Source organism: Topomyia yanbarensis, chromosome 3 (assembly GCF_030247195.1).
Source record: "Topomyia yanbarensis strain Yona2022 chromosome 3, ASM3024719v1, whole genome shotgun sequence".
Taxonomy (NCBI): domain Eukaryota; kingdom Metazoa; phylum Arthropoda; class Insecta; order Diptera; family Culicidae; genus Topomyia; species Topomyia yanbarensis.
In genome coordinates, this window is record NC_080672.1 from 81,632,021 (window position 1) to 81,647,244 (window position 15,224).

General features: G+C 37.6%; 1 protein-coding gene across 3 annotated transcripts in view; it reads right to left on the minus strand.

The window, feature by feature from the left end:
* LOC131690024 (orexin receptor type 2-like) overlaps window positions 1-15,224 on the minus strand; it is a 651,430-nt gene that overhangs the window by 89,466 nt on the left and 546,740 nt on the right. For all 3 annotated transcript variants that reach the window (XM_058975467.1, XM_058975468.1, XM_058975466.1), the window contains one exon: window positions 5,606-5,744. In XM_058975467.1, the coding sequence (XP_058831450.1) occupies window positions 5,606-5,744 (139 nt within the window). The remainder of the gene's footprint in view (window positions 1-5,605; window positions 5,745-15,224) is intronic.

Below are 15,224 nucleotides of genomic sequence, written 5' to 3' on the forward strand. Positions count from 1 at the left end.
AATTCTCAATTCTCAATTCTCAATTCTCAATTCTCAATTCTCAATTCTCAATTCTCAATTCTCAATTCTCAATTCTCAATTCTCATTCTCAATTCTCAATTCTCAATTCTCAATTCTCAATTCTCAATTCTCAATTCTCAATCTCAATTCTCAATTCTCAATTCTCAATCTCAATTCTCAATTCTCATTCTCAATTCTCAATTCTCAATTCTCAATTCTCAATTCTCAATTCTCAATTCTCAATTCTCATTCTCAATTCTCAATTCTCAATTCTCAATTCTCAATTCTCAATTCTCAATTCTCAATTCTCAATTCTCAATTCTCAATTCTCATTCTCAATTCTCAATTCTCAATCTCAATTCTCAATTCTCAATTCTCAATTCTCAATTCTCAATTCTCAATTCTCAATTCTCAATTCTCAATTCTCAATTCTCAATTCTCAATTCTCAATTCTCAATTCTCAATTCTCATTCTCAATTCTCAATCTCAATCTCAATTCTCAATTCTCAATTCTCAATTCTCAATTCTCAATTCTCAATTCTCAATTCTCAATTCTCAATTCTCAATTCTCAATTCTCAATTCTCAATTCTCAATTCTCAATTCTCAATTCTCAATTCTCAATTCTCAATTCTCAATTCTCAATTCTCAATTCTCAATCTCAATTCTCAATTCTCAATTCTCAATTCTCAATTCTCAATTCTCAATTCTCAATTCTCAATTCTCAATTCTCAATTCTCAATTCTCAATTCTCAATTCTCAATTCTCAATTCTCAATTCTCAATTCTCATTCTCAATTCTCAATTCTCAATTCTCAATTCTCAATTCTCAATTCTCAATTCTCAATTCTCAATTCTCAATTCTCAATTCTCAATTCTCAATTCTCAATTCTCAATTCTCAATTCTCAATTCTCAATTCTCAATTCTCAATTCTCAATTCTCAATTCTCAATTCTCAATTCTCAATCTCAATTCTCAATTCTCAATTCTCAATTCTCAATTCTCAATTCTCAATTCTCAATTCTCAATTCTCAATTCTCAATTCTCAATTCTCAATTCTCAATTCTCAATTCTCAATTCTCAATTCTCAATTCTCAATTCTCAATTCTCAATTCTCAATTCTCAATTCTCAATCTCAATTCTCAATTCTCAATTCTCAATTCTCAATTCTCAATTCTCAATTCTCAATTCTCAATTCTCAATTCTCAATTCTCAATTCTCAATTCTCAATTCTCAATTCTCAATTCTCAATTCTCAATTCTCAATTCTCAATTCTCAATTCTCAATTCTCAATTCTCAATTCTCAATTCTCAATTCTCAATTCTCAATTCTCAATTCTCAATTCTCAATTCTCAATTCTCAATTCTCAATTCTCAATTCTCAATTCTCAATTCTCAATTCTCAATTCTCAATTCTCAATTCTCAATTCTCAATTCTCAATTCTCAATTCTCAATTCTCAATTCTCAATTCTCAATTCTCAATTCTCAATTCTCAATTCTCAATTCTCAATTCTCAATTCTCAATTCTCAATTCTCAATTCTCAATTCTCAATTCTCAATTCTCAATTCTCAATTCTCAATTCTCAATTCTCAATTCTCAATTCTCAATTCTCAATTCTCAATTCTCAATTCTCAATTCTCAATTCTCATTCTCAATTCTCAATTCTCAATTCAATTCTCAATTCTCAATTCTCAATCTCAATTCAATTCTCAATTCTCAATTCTCAATTCTCAATTCTCAATTCTCAATTCTCAATTCTCAATTCTCAATTCTCAATTCTCAATTCTCATTCTCAATTCTCAATTCTCAATTCTCAATTCTCAATTCTCAATTCTCAATTCTCAATTCTCAATTCTCAATTCTCAATTCTCAATTCTCAATTCTCAATTCTCAATTCTCAATTCTCAATTCTCAATTCTCAATTCTCAATTCTCAATTCTCAATTCTCAATTCTCAATTCTCAATTCTCAATTCTCAATTCTCAATTCTCAATTCTCAATTCTCAATTCTCAATTCTCAATTCTCAATTCTCAATTCTCAATTCTCAATTCTCAATTCTCAATTCTCAATTCTCAATTCTCAATTCTCAATTCTCAATTCTCAATTCTCAATTCTCAATTCTCAATCCTCAATTCTCAATTCTCAATTCTCAATTCTCAATTCTCAATTCTCAATTCTCAATTCTCAATTCTCAATTCTCAATTCTCAATTCTCAATTCTCAATTCTCAATTCTCAATTCTCAATTCTCAATTCTCAATCCTCAATTCTCAATTCTCAATTCTCAATTCTCAATTCTCAATTCTCAATTCTCAATTCTCAATTCTCAATTCTCAATTCTCAGTTCTCAATTTTCAATTTTCAATTTTCAATTTTCAATTCTCAATTCTCAATTCTCAATTCTCAATTCTCAATTCTCAATTCTCAATTCTCAATTCTCAATTCTCAATTCTCAATTCTCAATTCTCAATTCTCAATTCTCAATTCTCAATTCTCAATTCTCAATTCTCAATTCTCAATTCTCAATTCTCAATTCTCAATTCTCAATTCTCAATTCTCAATTCTCAATTCTCAATTCTCAATTCTCAATTCTCAATTCTCAATTCTCAATTCTCAATTCTCAATTCTCAATTCTCAATTCTCAATTCTCAATTCTCAATTCTCAATTCTCAATTCTCAATTCTCAATTCTCAATTCTCAATTCTCAATTCTCAATTCTCAATTCTCAATTCTCAATTCTCAATTCTCAATTCTCAATTCTCAATTCTCAATTCTCAATTCTCAATTCTCAATTCTCAATTCTCAATTCTCAATTCTCAATTCTCAATTCTCAATTCTCAATTCTCAATTCTCAATTCTCAATTCTCAATTCTCAATTCTCAATTCTCAATTCTCAATTCTCAATTCTCAATTCTCAATTCTCAATTCACAATTCTCAATTCTCAATTCTCAATTTTCAATTCTCAATTCTCAATTCTCAATTCTCAATTCTCAATTCTCAATTCTCAATTCTCAATTCTCAATTCTCAATTCTCAATTCTCAATTCTCAATTCTCAATTCTCAATTCTCAATTCTCGATTCTCAATTCTCAATTCTCAATTCTCAATTCTCAATTCTCAATTCTCAATTCTCAATTCTCAATTCTCAATTCTCAATTCTCAATTCTCAATTCTCAATTCTCAATTCTCAATTCTCAATTCTCAATTCTCAATTCTCAATTCTCAATTCTCAATTCTCAATTCTCAATTCTCAATTCTCAATTCTCAATTCTCAATTCTCAATTCTCAATTCTCAATTCTCAATTCTCAATTCTCAATTCTCAGTTCTCAATTCTCAATTCTCAATTCTCAATTTTCAATTTTCAATTTTCAATTCTCAATTCTCAATTCTCAATTCTCAATTCTCAATTCTCAATTCTCAATTCTCAATTCTCAATTCTCAATTCTCAATTCTCAATTCTCAATTCTCAATTCTCAATTCTCAATTCTCAATTCTCAATTCTCAATTCTCAATTCTCAATTCTCAATTCTCAATTCTCAATTCTCAATTCTCAATTCTCAATTCTCAATTCACAATTCTCAATTCTCAATTCTCAATTCTCAATTCTCAAATTTCAATTCTAAATTCTCAATTCTCAATTCTCAATTCTCAATTCTCAATTCCCAATTCTCAATTCTCAATTCTCAATTCTCAATTCTCGATTCTCAATTCTCAATTCTCAATTCTCAATTCTCAATTCTCAATTCTCAATTCTCAATTCTCAATTCTCAATTCTCAATTCTCAATTCTCAATTCTCAATTCTCAATTCTCAATTCTCAATTCTCAATTCTCAATTCTCAGTTCTCAATTCTCAATTCTCAATTTTCAATTTTCAATTTTCAATTCTCAATTCTCAATTCTCAATTCTCAATTCTCAATTCTCAATTCTCAATTCTCAATTCTCAATTCTCAATTCTCAATTCTCAATTCTCAATTCTCAATTCTCAATTCTCAATTCTCAATTCTCAATTCTCAATTCTCAATTCTCAATTCTCAATTCTCAATTCTCAATTCTCAATTCTCAATTCTCAATTCTCAATTCTCAATTCTCAATTCTCAATTCTCAATTCTCAATTCTCAATTCTCAATTCTCAATTCTCAATTCTCAATTCTCAATTCTCAATTCTCAATTCTCAATTCTCAATTCTCAATTCTCAATTCTCAATTCTCAATTCTCAATTCTTAATTATGAATGCTCAATTCTCATTTCTCAGTTCTCAATTGTCAATTATCATTACTCGTTGCTCAATGGTGAGAATGGAATAAGTAACTAAAAGGGGGCATGGATGGTAATATGAATAGTAACTGGAATGGTAGTGAGAATGGGAATCGGGGAGACAATGCGAATGGGACACGAAATGGGAATGGGAATAAAAATGGGAATTTAAATTTGGATTGAGGATGGGAATGGGAATTGAAATGGGAATGGGAATAAGAAAGGGAATGAGCATAGGAACGAGAACAAGAATTAGAATGGAACTTGTCATGGAAATGGACATGGGAATCGAAAATGAACGATTACAGTAAGCCGTTATCGTATATATTTCGAATCAGTTTACATGTTCCATTGACCACATTTTCGCGATAAGGAAACGGCACGTGTCCTTGCAATGCAGCAAGTTGACCTTCAACGTTTAATAATTACACTTTGCGTGGTATAATTTAATTTGCAGCAATCACTCAGGCCAAGTCGAGCGGAACCAAGTGGCAATAAAATATTAAATTAAAAATGAGAGAGAACTTATTATTCGTTGCCCGACGCCACCGATACTATAACGAGTGGAAAACTCTTGCCTCAACCGCATCTAAGTGTGAAAATGAGCGAAGAAACCAGGAGAATATTTATTTGCGCCGTAAAAAGTACCGACAGGATGTTGAGGTTATGTTGACGAGAAGAGTTGCCTCACACTAAATAATTTCCCGTTTCAGCACTAATGGTGTGCGTGAAGGATTCGTTGTGCAACAGGATATTAATAATTTCATCAATCCTGCCGGGGACGATCGGAAGGGTGATTCCGTTCCTATGGGTTAAGCTATTGCGGTTGAGCTGAAGTGCTGGTGTTTGCTTGGGACGAGTCGATCTGCGATGAATGCATTAAACGAAGAGGTATAAGCTTTCTGAGAATTATTCCGTTTTGGGAGTTTTTTGTTCGATTTATTGTCTGTGTTTACCGTTTCGCTTTCGAGGGGAAAGTTCCTTACTCTCCTGTGATGGATCTATAAATGGGTTCAATAGAACAGCTTTCACGGAATTGTAAAATTTTACAAATCATGAAAAGTTAATCTATATCCAAGTGACGAATGCATGACAAATACATCCACCCAGATATCCATGGTCACTGAAGCATGAGTGGAAACTAATTAAAGTGGAATTGTTTTGAACGCGAACGACAGAATAAAACCATGAACGCGCGGCTTTCGTACAAGGACCGGATAAAGAACCGGAATTTGGTCTACATTACTAAAGCTAGAAAAGTTTCAATTTACGAAAAAACCTTATTTCCAACGTATGTATACAGAATGTGCATGGATATGTGAACTACATTGTCGCAGTAGGAGGATACTTACAAGTAAAGGAACACAAATTTAATGATGTAGAACGTTTTCTCCTTTTCCTTGTCCCATGTCGCCACACATTGGGTGAACAGTTTGATGTCGAAGCGTAGCTTTTTTCTGCGAGTCGTCAGCACTAGGAACTCCGGAAGGTCTGCAGGAAGATTAAAAAAAACGAAAGGAACAAGATAGGAAGTTTACTTTATGCCCGAATGAACGGTTTCTGGTTATTTTCGTTGCTGGCATACAAAATGAACTACAGTTGCGTGACAATGTTGTGACATCATGTGTGTTGAGTAGAAACGAACAAAACGGAACTAGGGCAAGAGTAGATGAATGACCACACATCGTTTCACACTTTCGGTTTTTTTGCTTTGAACACATCAACTCAACTACAGTTTACACTTTAGTTAGTTAACAAAAAGTGTCCCCTTCCGTGTAATGCCAAATATCCACCCTAGCAGAATTACAAGGTTTATTTAAACTACGATGCAAATGTTTGCCGAGGTTTTTATTGTTCCCCAAGGCAGAGAAAAAATCAACCGAAGTGTCGACAAGGTGCACATGTAAATTTATGCAAACGAATCATTGTTTTTCCATCAAGCGTTTGGATGGGAGGTGGCGAAAAAGGTAGTAGAGTGACAGTGACACAAATTCAGCAGGATCCCATATCAGTGGCGTTGTTGGGTTGCCAAGTGAACGAAGCATGGCTGGTGTTGTGCTTGATGCATTTATTTTTCTACGACGACACAAGATGGTCGAGAAGAAAATTTATAGATGTATTCTTTTCGTATTACCCCAATGATTTTTATTTGGTTGATCATAGTTAAAAACTAGGATTTTTTGGGTTCTCTCAGGTTTCCTATAGCCCATCTTTAATTTTTATATTCTACTTACTGTTCTGTAAATACGTACCGTGCAAGGCCCATCTAGCGATCAATAAACAGACATTTTAACTTTCAACGTTTATTAAAAAAATGAGATTAAAAGATAAATCTAATAGATGTCCGTTTTCAACTAGAGTGTTTAAACCACTACTAAGGAAAAATACGCAAATTTACAAATGAATTCGTGGAAAGTGAAAAATAGCCGAAACGCCCAACTACTACAACTAGAGGGCCATTCGCCGATCAATACAAATAATGAATATCCATTCACCGATCACTTGTTATTGCTCATCTTCTGGCCGATTAACAGTTTATGAATGAAAATTTTAGTAATTTCTAACGAAGTTTTATTGATTTGAAAATCTACATGTAATACAGGAAAAAGTGATTTTTACTCGGCCAACTTCATTATTCGCCATACAATCGAAAAGTTAGAGTCACAGTTCACGTTATTGGATAATAAGCGACTAAATCGACCACATCCAGTACGCAGTGAAGAAATCATAGCGGCGGTAGCCGAGAGTGTACGCAATGATCGCGAAGAATTGTTTTGACACCGTTCTCAATAACTTGGATTGTCGTATGCAACAACATGGCGTATTTTACGGAAGAGTATGGGTTAAAAAGCATGTTAACAGACTAGGTACTGCCTGAACATGGTGCCAGTAGTCTTGACAAAATTTGGTTCCAACAAGACAGCGCCATGTTTAATTTTCCTTGGACCTGTCAGTTGATCGCCTAGATCGAGCGATATCACATCTATAGACTTTCTTCTTTAGGGCTATGTAAAGTCAAAAGCCTGTGGATAAGCATGCAACGATTGAAGCATTGGAAGCCAACACTACTCGAGTAATTACCACTTGAAATGCTCGAAATCGTCTTTAAAAATTGGACCATCTTACATGCTGCTATGGTCAAAATTTATTAGAAATTGTTTACAAACAATTGGTGCACACCTCTAACTCTAGGTGCATACAAAAATCGGTATCGTATAGTTAGTTAAATAACCTCAATATATAAAACCCATTTCAAATGACCACCTCTTTTAAATGACATCCACATTGATGATGTCCCTCATCATTTTGTGGTAACCGGAAGTCGCCATCTTGGATTTTAAGTGACATCCATATTGATAATGACTCACTATTTTCAATCAGTCTATTTTCAACCATCAAAGACAGCGGTCACGATGCACAGTGTGCTCCTGCTTCTGTCCGAGCCAGTGCAAAGCGAACGAAACCAGTTACTTGTGTGCATTGTTTGAAGAACAAAGGATACCGTTATTTGTATTCTGGGGTGATTATTCAAGATGACTGAGTCTCATCAACAAAATGTGATTATTCGGCCTAACACAGTGGCGATTGACTTCGGGTCTTTTCGCATAAGACCATGGAACATCTGCTGAAGGTGAAAATGCAGCTTCGGTTTTCGGAAGTCACCTCCATACAGCTTGAACACGTCAGGCATGCGGTACTGATAGCCTTCAACAAATTCGCCCAGGCGAAAAGATTTATTTCGCAGAACAACTTGAAACACGTGCTTGTTTGTGACAACGTTGAAATCAAGATCCCTATATACATGGATAATGGAAATATTGAAGTTAAATTACATGATTCATCTCCACTTACTTGCAAAGTGGCAATTAAAAAATTCATGTCGAATTTCGGAGCAGTGGAATCTATTACGGAGGACACATGGAGAAACTACTTCCCAGGTATTTCAAATGGTGTCTTTGTGGTGAGAATGCGGGTAGATCAACCCATTCCCTCCTACCTTACCCTGCAGTACAAAACAGAAGGGGGTAATACCATTACACAGCGAACTCTTTGTACATATCAAGGACAAACGAATACGTGCCAGTTCTGTGAACAAACGGCACACTACGGACAACCCTGCCCAGAAACCGCTGAGGAAAGCTCACCTGCAGAAAGAAATGCCAACACCCAAGCTCCAATATCTTCACCTGATCCGCAACGGTTGCCAAATTTGTGGCTGCTGTTCAGGCAATAATGACAACTGTTAAAGCTTGGCGCAGCTTTTACAGTTGTCATTATTGCCTTCAAACTTAACAACTAATACTACCAGTGAAGAGACTACCACCAAGGATGGAGTGTCCACATTCGTGACCCGCAAAGGCAAGAAGCCAGGAAGAACATCTGATCGCGAGTATCAATGCAGTAATCAAGATGCTGATACGGGCGTAAACGACAACGAGGGAGACATCGATAACCCTGAAATTGGCGAGAGAAGGAACATCTTCCCGACGCGAAAAAAGATCTCCGCTCGCAATAGCAAGTTGCGCGCACGGGATCTTACAGGCTCAAAATAAAATATATTGTACTTTTATTTTTACATCTTGTAAATATATAAGATCCATGGCTCCTCTAAGCTAACGCATTGAGCCGTGTCAAATAAACGAATAAAAAAAAAATGACTCAATATTTTGTGGTAACCAAAAGACGCCATCTTGGATTTTGAAATAGCAATTATCAATGTCTACTGACCACCCACTTTCAAATGACATCCATATTGATGATACTATTTTGTGATAACCGGAAGTAGCCATCTTGGATTTCAAAATGGCGGTAATCGTCAATTTTTGGATTTCAAAATGGCGGTAATCGTAAATTTTCGGTGTTTGCTGACCACCCCCTTTCAAATGACATCCATATTGATGATGGTTCTTACTATTTTGTGGGAACCGGAAGTCGCTATCTTGGATTTCATAATGGCGGTAATCGTCAATATTCGGTGTCTACTGACCACTACCTTTTAAATGACACTCATATTGATGATGGTTCTCACTATTTTGTAGTAACCGGAAGTCGCCATCTTGGATTTCAAAATGGCAGTAATCGTCAATTTTCGGTTTCTGCTGACCACCCCCTTTCAAATGACACCCATATTGATGGTGGTTCTCGCTATTTTATGGTAACCGGAAGTCGCCATCTTAAATTTCAAAATGGCGGAAATCGTCAATTTTCGGTGTACTGACTACCCCCTTTCAAATGACACCCATATTTATGGTGGTTTTCACTATTTTGTGGTAACCGGAAGTCGTTATCTTGGAATTCAAAATGGTGGTAATTATCCATTTCCGATGTCTGCTGACCTATACGGATCCTATATCTCATGATTTCTAACGTACCGAAAAATTTACTTAAATTTCATAACCCACAAGTCAGAATAAGCAATATCTGATTCTTTTCTTTACGCAAATATGGGTTAATATTCTATACCAGTCTTGCCCTAAGACAAGACGTGACAATCGGCTTCTTATTTTTCCTTCAACATTCTTCATTTCGCACATTTTCACCCTGCCGAAATCTTCCGAACAGTGTTGCTATTTTTATTAATGAAATTGGATTCTTGTTAATTTAAACAAACCACTTTTGAGCGAATTAATATTTGACCCACTTTTGCCTGAGGTTGTGATGAATATACCATTTCTGATCTAACGGAATATTTTAACCCACTTTTGCTCTGAGCAAAGTTTTAACCCACTCTTGCTCTCAAACTCTCATATCAAGTTCCTCGTAGGAGAAATTGTTTTCAAATGGTTTTATTATAGAAATCAAATTACTTGAACGTTGGCATTAAACTACGATAAAACTGTCCTATGACTAAAATAGTTGTTTTATGTTAGTTTTAATCCAGCTTTAAATAAGTAATCAGAACCGTTTCAGAACCATTCTGAAAACTAGTACCCTAAAGCTTTATCGTGGGAGTCGTAACAACGTTTTATAGCGCAACTACGGATCAATTGAAATGACAACTGCATAAAACCCTAATAAAATCTTCGGATTCAAGTAATCCTTCTTAAAACCAAGATAAAACAATGATAGATCCTTCAAGCATTTTGATTGTTACTTGGGGAGGTTTCGTAGTCGGATTCACAAAGATCATATGAAAAAGACTCAGCACGCTCAATAGTAGCAATGTGCTAATTGATTTTGCTGTGGTTGGTTAAAGCCCTGCCACAGTGTTGTTTCCAGTGTAAGAAGTTTTTCGAAATCACTGGGCACGGGTTTTCCAAAAAAAGCTGTTATTTGATGACAAGTTTGTAGATTGCGCCAATAGTTGAAGTGCTCGGTTGAAGCCCCAGACCGGATCTTTTCCTTTATCCAACTAGTTGAAATTGGCAAAGCAGGCTCAGGTCCAACAAAGGTTATCTCTGTGCCTGCTCTGTTCAAAATCGTCGGCCCATTCATTACTAGCTCTACCGGAATATCCGGACACTCAAACGAGGTTGATAGTATTCCCCAGTAACACTTAAGATTTTATGGCACTCTTGAACCTCTTCGTCAGACTTAGAATACACTTCTATTGTGCTATGAAACTAGAAATGCTACTTGGGATTATCAATGGTTCTCTATTTGAAGTCGGCATGCAATCACTAGCTTGGAACGTGATATGTCTGTGCTAAGGGCCTTGATTGCAGCCTGGTTATCGGAGCAGAAGTTTATAAGTTTGCAGGAAAAGCTCTGTTGAAGATGTTAATCGCGAAGATTTCTGGAATACAGTCAGTACAGTATCTATCTGGCGAGTGAAATTGTTTCAATTTAATTTCACGACAATAGACAGCAGCACCATCACGTCCCTCTATCAGAGAGCCGTCAGTGTAATACTTCTCTCTCTCTCTCTCGAGAGAGAGAGAGGCACTCTTCACATGGAATGTCCGGTAAGGGAAACTACATGTGAGTATCAATTGCTTGGAGCAAGAATTTCCTAACCCCATGTAAAAATTTTCAACCCCAGTCGTGTATGACTGGTAGCGAGATCCACATGGTTACTGTTTCAAAGACCAGTAACCTGCAGTCTGTATCACATGACAGTGCTTCTTGCTTCAGGTGTATGTGTAATGGTTTGATATTTGGAAGTGTCTCAAGGGCAGCAGTCGGAAATGTCGTTAAAGCGCCAGTTAACCTCATGATCGCCATTCTTTGCAGATGGTTTAGCTTCGACTGAATCGTCTCCAAATCTTCTCTCTGTCACTACTCCAGGCATCCGTATAACCGTATTGGATGTATAAGTGTCGTCTAAATTCAATAAATATAGCTGGGCTTGAGTCCCTAGTCGGCAGACTAGTTCAGTTTGGAATTTAATATAACTGCAACGTACTTGATTTGATCCGCTCACAGTAGTTTAGATTTTTTTTTTTTTCTCAATTCGTTTATTTGATAAGGCAGGTTTGCGTTAGCTTAAAGGTGCCAATTTTGTTTTGTTTTACATTTTAAATTACTTAAAACTAGGGGCTTACATATTGATTTTTTAAATTAAACTAAGGCTAATTTATAGCTATACATATACACAAGGGGGTAGTATAATTTTCGTAAGATTAGAGGGGTCATTTAGTTTTTATGGCAATATGGTTTGACATTTTTAGCAATGAGATTATTGGAGCAAATAATGTTTAACTAAGGGGGAAAATTTTTACGACTATCTTAAAAGTAGAAATAATTAGAGGGCGTGATTAAATTTTGTAAAGATTCGGAGACATTAATTAGAGTTATTTTATGTGGTAGTAGAGTTGGGCATTTTCAACGAGATCATATAATATAATAGTTAAAACTAGAAAAGGCAAGAAGAGCTAAATGCTTCATGAAGATATTTGGGGGGGGGGGGGGGGGGAAGGGGTGTTACTTCTGTGTATAAGAGTCAGGGGAATTAGGGTGGACAAACATGGCAGGGGGAGAACATTATTTCAGTTTCAGACTTCGGGAGATCAACGGATGGATTACAGAATCAGGGTGGTCTTCATCAGGAAGAATCATGTACTGGGACGCCGGGTGGTCGTTCTCGAGATGGCAGGGGTTTCTCCAGACGATTTCGTAGTGCGGCTCAGATGTTGATCGGCTACATTTCGAGTTGTGCGTGTGATGTTCGTGCTTTAGGTCCCGTGTTTGTTGGCTCATTCGACAGGGATGTTTTGTGTCGCCTTGGAGTCGCATCAAACCATCGTGGGTGTATGGTACAGGTGGAAAAGAGCGCTTCTGAGAATGATAAGGAAAAAGGGGCAGTTAAAGTTGGATATTGATGGTTTTTATGAAGGTGTATATAAGGGACATATAGAGGACATCGCGGCTTGCCAACACATCTCGAACCGGGACGTTGGGTGGTCTTCCTCGGGCCCGGAGGGTGTCCATAAGCCGAGACCTGGCGGAACTGTACTCGGTGCACGCCCAGACTATGTGCTCTATATCATGATAACCGTCGCCACAAGCGCAGATACCACTCTCCACGAGCCCAATACGTCGGAGATGTGCATCCAGCGTGTAATGGTTCGCCATGAGTCGGGACATCACACGAATGAAGTCACGACCCACATCCATCCCCTTGAACCAAGGTTTCGTCGATACCTTAGGGACTATCGAATGTAGCCACCTTCCTAGCTCCCCATTGCTCCACGAGGTTTGCCAACTTTCGAGGGTTCTCTGATGAGTAATACTGAAAAATTCGTGGAAGCAAATTGGTCTTTCAAAAACGTCACCTTCAATGGCACCCACCTTAGCTAAAGAGTCCGCCTTCTCATTGCCCGGAATGGAGCAATGAGAAGGGACCCACACCAAGGTAATCTGGAAAGATTTGTCAGATAAAGCACTCAGCAGCTCCCGTATTTTCCCCAAAAAATACGAGGAATGCTTTCCATGTTTCATCGAGCGAATAGCGTCAATAGAACTCAGACTATCCGAGACGATGAAGTAATGGTCTGCGGGTAATGTGTCAATGACTCCAAGGGTATACTGAATAGCAGCTAGTTCTGCGGCGTAAACTGAAGCAGGGTCACTGAGTTTGTAGGAGGCGGTGAACTTTTGATTGAAAATACCGAAGCCAGTGGACCCTTCGAGGTTTGATCCGTCAGTATAAAACATCTTAGAACAGTCGACTTCTCGGAATTTATTATAAAAAATATTTGGAACCACTTGTGGGCGTATATGGTCCGGAATTCCAATAATCTCATCTTTCATGGATGTGTCGAAGAAAACAGTAGATTCAGAAGTATTTATGAAATGCACACGGTTGGGATTGTAAGAAGAAGGATTAATATTTTGCGCCATGTAGTCAAAGTACAGGGACATAAAACGGGTCTGAGAATTGAGCTCAACAAGCCTTTCGAAATTTTCAATCACCAACGGGTTCAAGATATCGCATCGAATGAGCAATCGATATGAGAGTTCCCAAAATCGATTTTTCAGCGGGAGAACGCCCGACAGGACTTCGAGACTCATCGTATGGGTCGACTGCATGCACCCTAAGGCGATACGCAAACAACGATACTGAATTCTTTCGAGTTTGATGAAATGTATGTTCGCGGCGGATCGAAAGCAGAAGCATCCGTATTCCAGTACCGACAGTATCGTTGTTTGATACAACCTAATTAGGTCTCCTGGGTGGGCACCCCACCACGTTCCGGTTATTGTACGAAGAAAGTTGATCCTTTGCTGGCATTTCTGTTTCAGATACCGAATATGGCATCCCCAAGTACCTTTCGAGTCGAACCAGACCCCTAGATATTTTACTGTGAAGACCTGAGCTATAGTTTGACCCATTAATAGAAGCTGTAGTTGTGCTGGTTCACGCTTCCTAGAAAATACAACTAGCTCAGTTTTCTCCGTGGAGAATTCGATACCCAGCTTAATAGCCCATGCAGACAAATTGTCCAAGGTATTCTGTAATGGTCCTTGTAGATCGACAGCTTTGGGTCCCGTAACAGACACCACGCCATCGTCTGCAAGTTGTCTTAACGTGCAGGAATTGTCAAGACATTCATCAATGTCGTTGACGTAGAAATTGTATAACAGGGGGCTTAGACATGAGCCCTGGGGAAGGCCCATGTAGCTAAATCGTGATGTCGATAAGTCACCATGCGAAAAATGCATGTGCTTTTCCGACAACAAGTTTAGTAAAAAGTTGTTTAAAGTCGCTGAAAGACCATGCTGGTGCAGCTTCTCTGAAAGAATGTTGATAGAAACTGAATCAAAAGCCCCCTTTATATCTAGGAACACTGATGCCATCTGCTCTTTACTAGCATAGGCCATTTGAATTTCGGTTGAGAGCAACGCAAGACAATCATTCGTCCCTTTGCCTTTGCGAAAGCCAAATTGTGTATCTGACAGTAAGCCATTTGCTTCGACCCAATTGTCGAGGCGGGATAGGATCATTTTCTCGAACAACTTCCGGATACAAGATAGCATTGCGATCGGTCGATACGAATTGTGGTCGGAGGCTGGTTTTCCTGGTTTTTGGATGGCGATGACCTTCACTTGCCTCCAATCGTGTGGGACAATGTTAGCCTCAAGAAACTTATTAAATAAGTTCAACAAGCGTCTCTTGGCAGAGTCTGGCAGATTCTTCAACAAGTTGAATTTGATTCTGTCTGGCCCTGGAGCTTTATTGTTACACGACAAGAGAGCAAGTGAGAACTCCACCATCGAAAAAGGTGTTTCGTTCGCGTTATCGTGACGGGACGCGGCGCGGTAGATCTTCTGTGCCGGGGCGGAATCCGGACAAACCTTCTTGGCGAAATCGAATATCCAACGGTTTGAATATTCCACGCTCTCATTAGTATTGTTTCGATTTCGCATACGTCGGGCTGTTCCCCAAAGAGTGCTCATCGATGTTTCTCTCGTTAATCCGTCGACGAACCGGCGCCAATAACCGCGTTTTTTGGCTTTCATCAAACTCTTCATTCGCTTGTCTAACGTCGCGTACTGTCGAAAACTAGCGGGTAACCCGTCGTTCCGGAA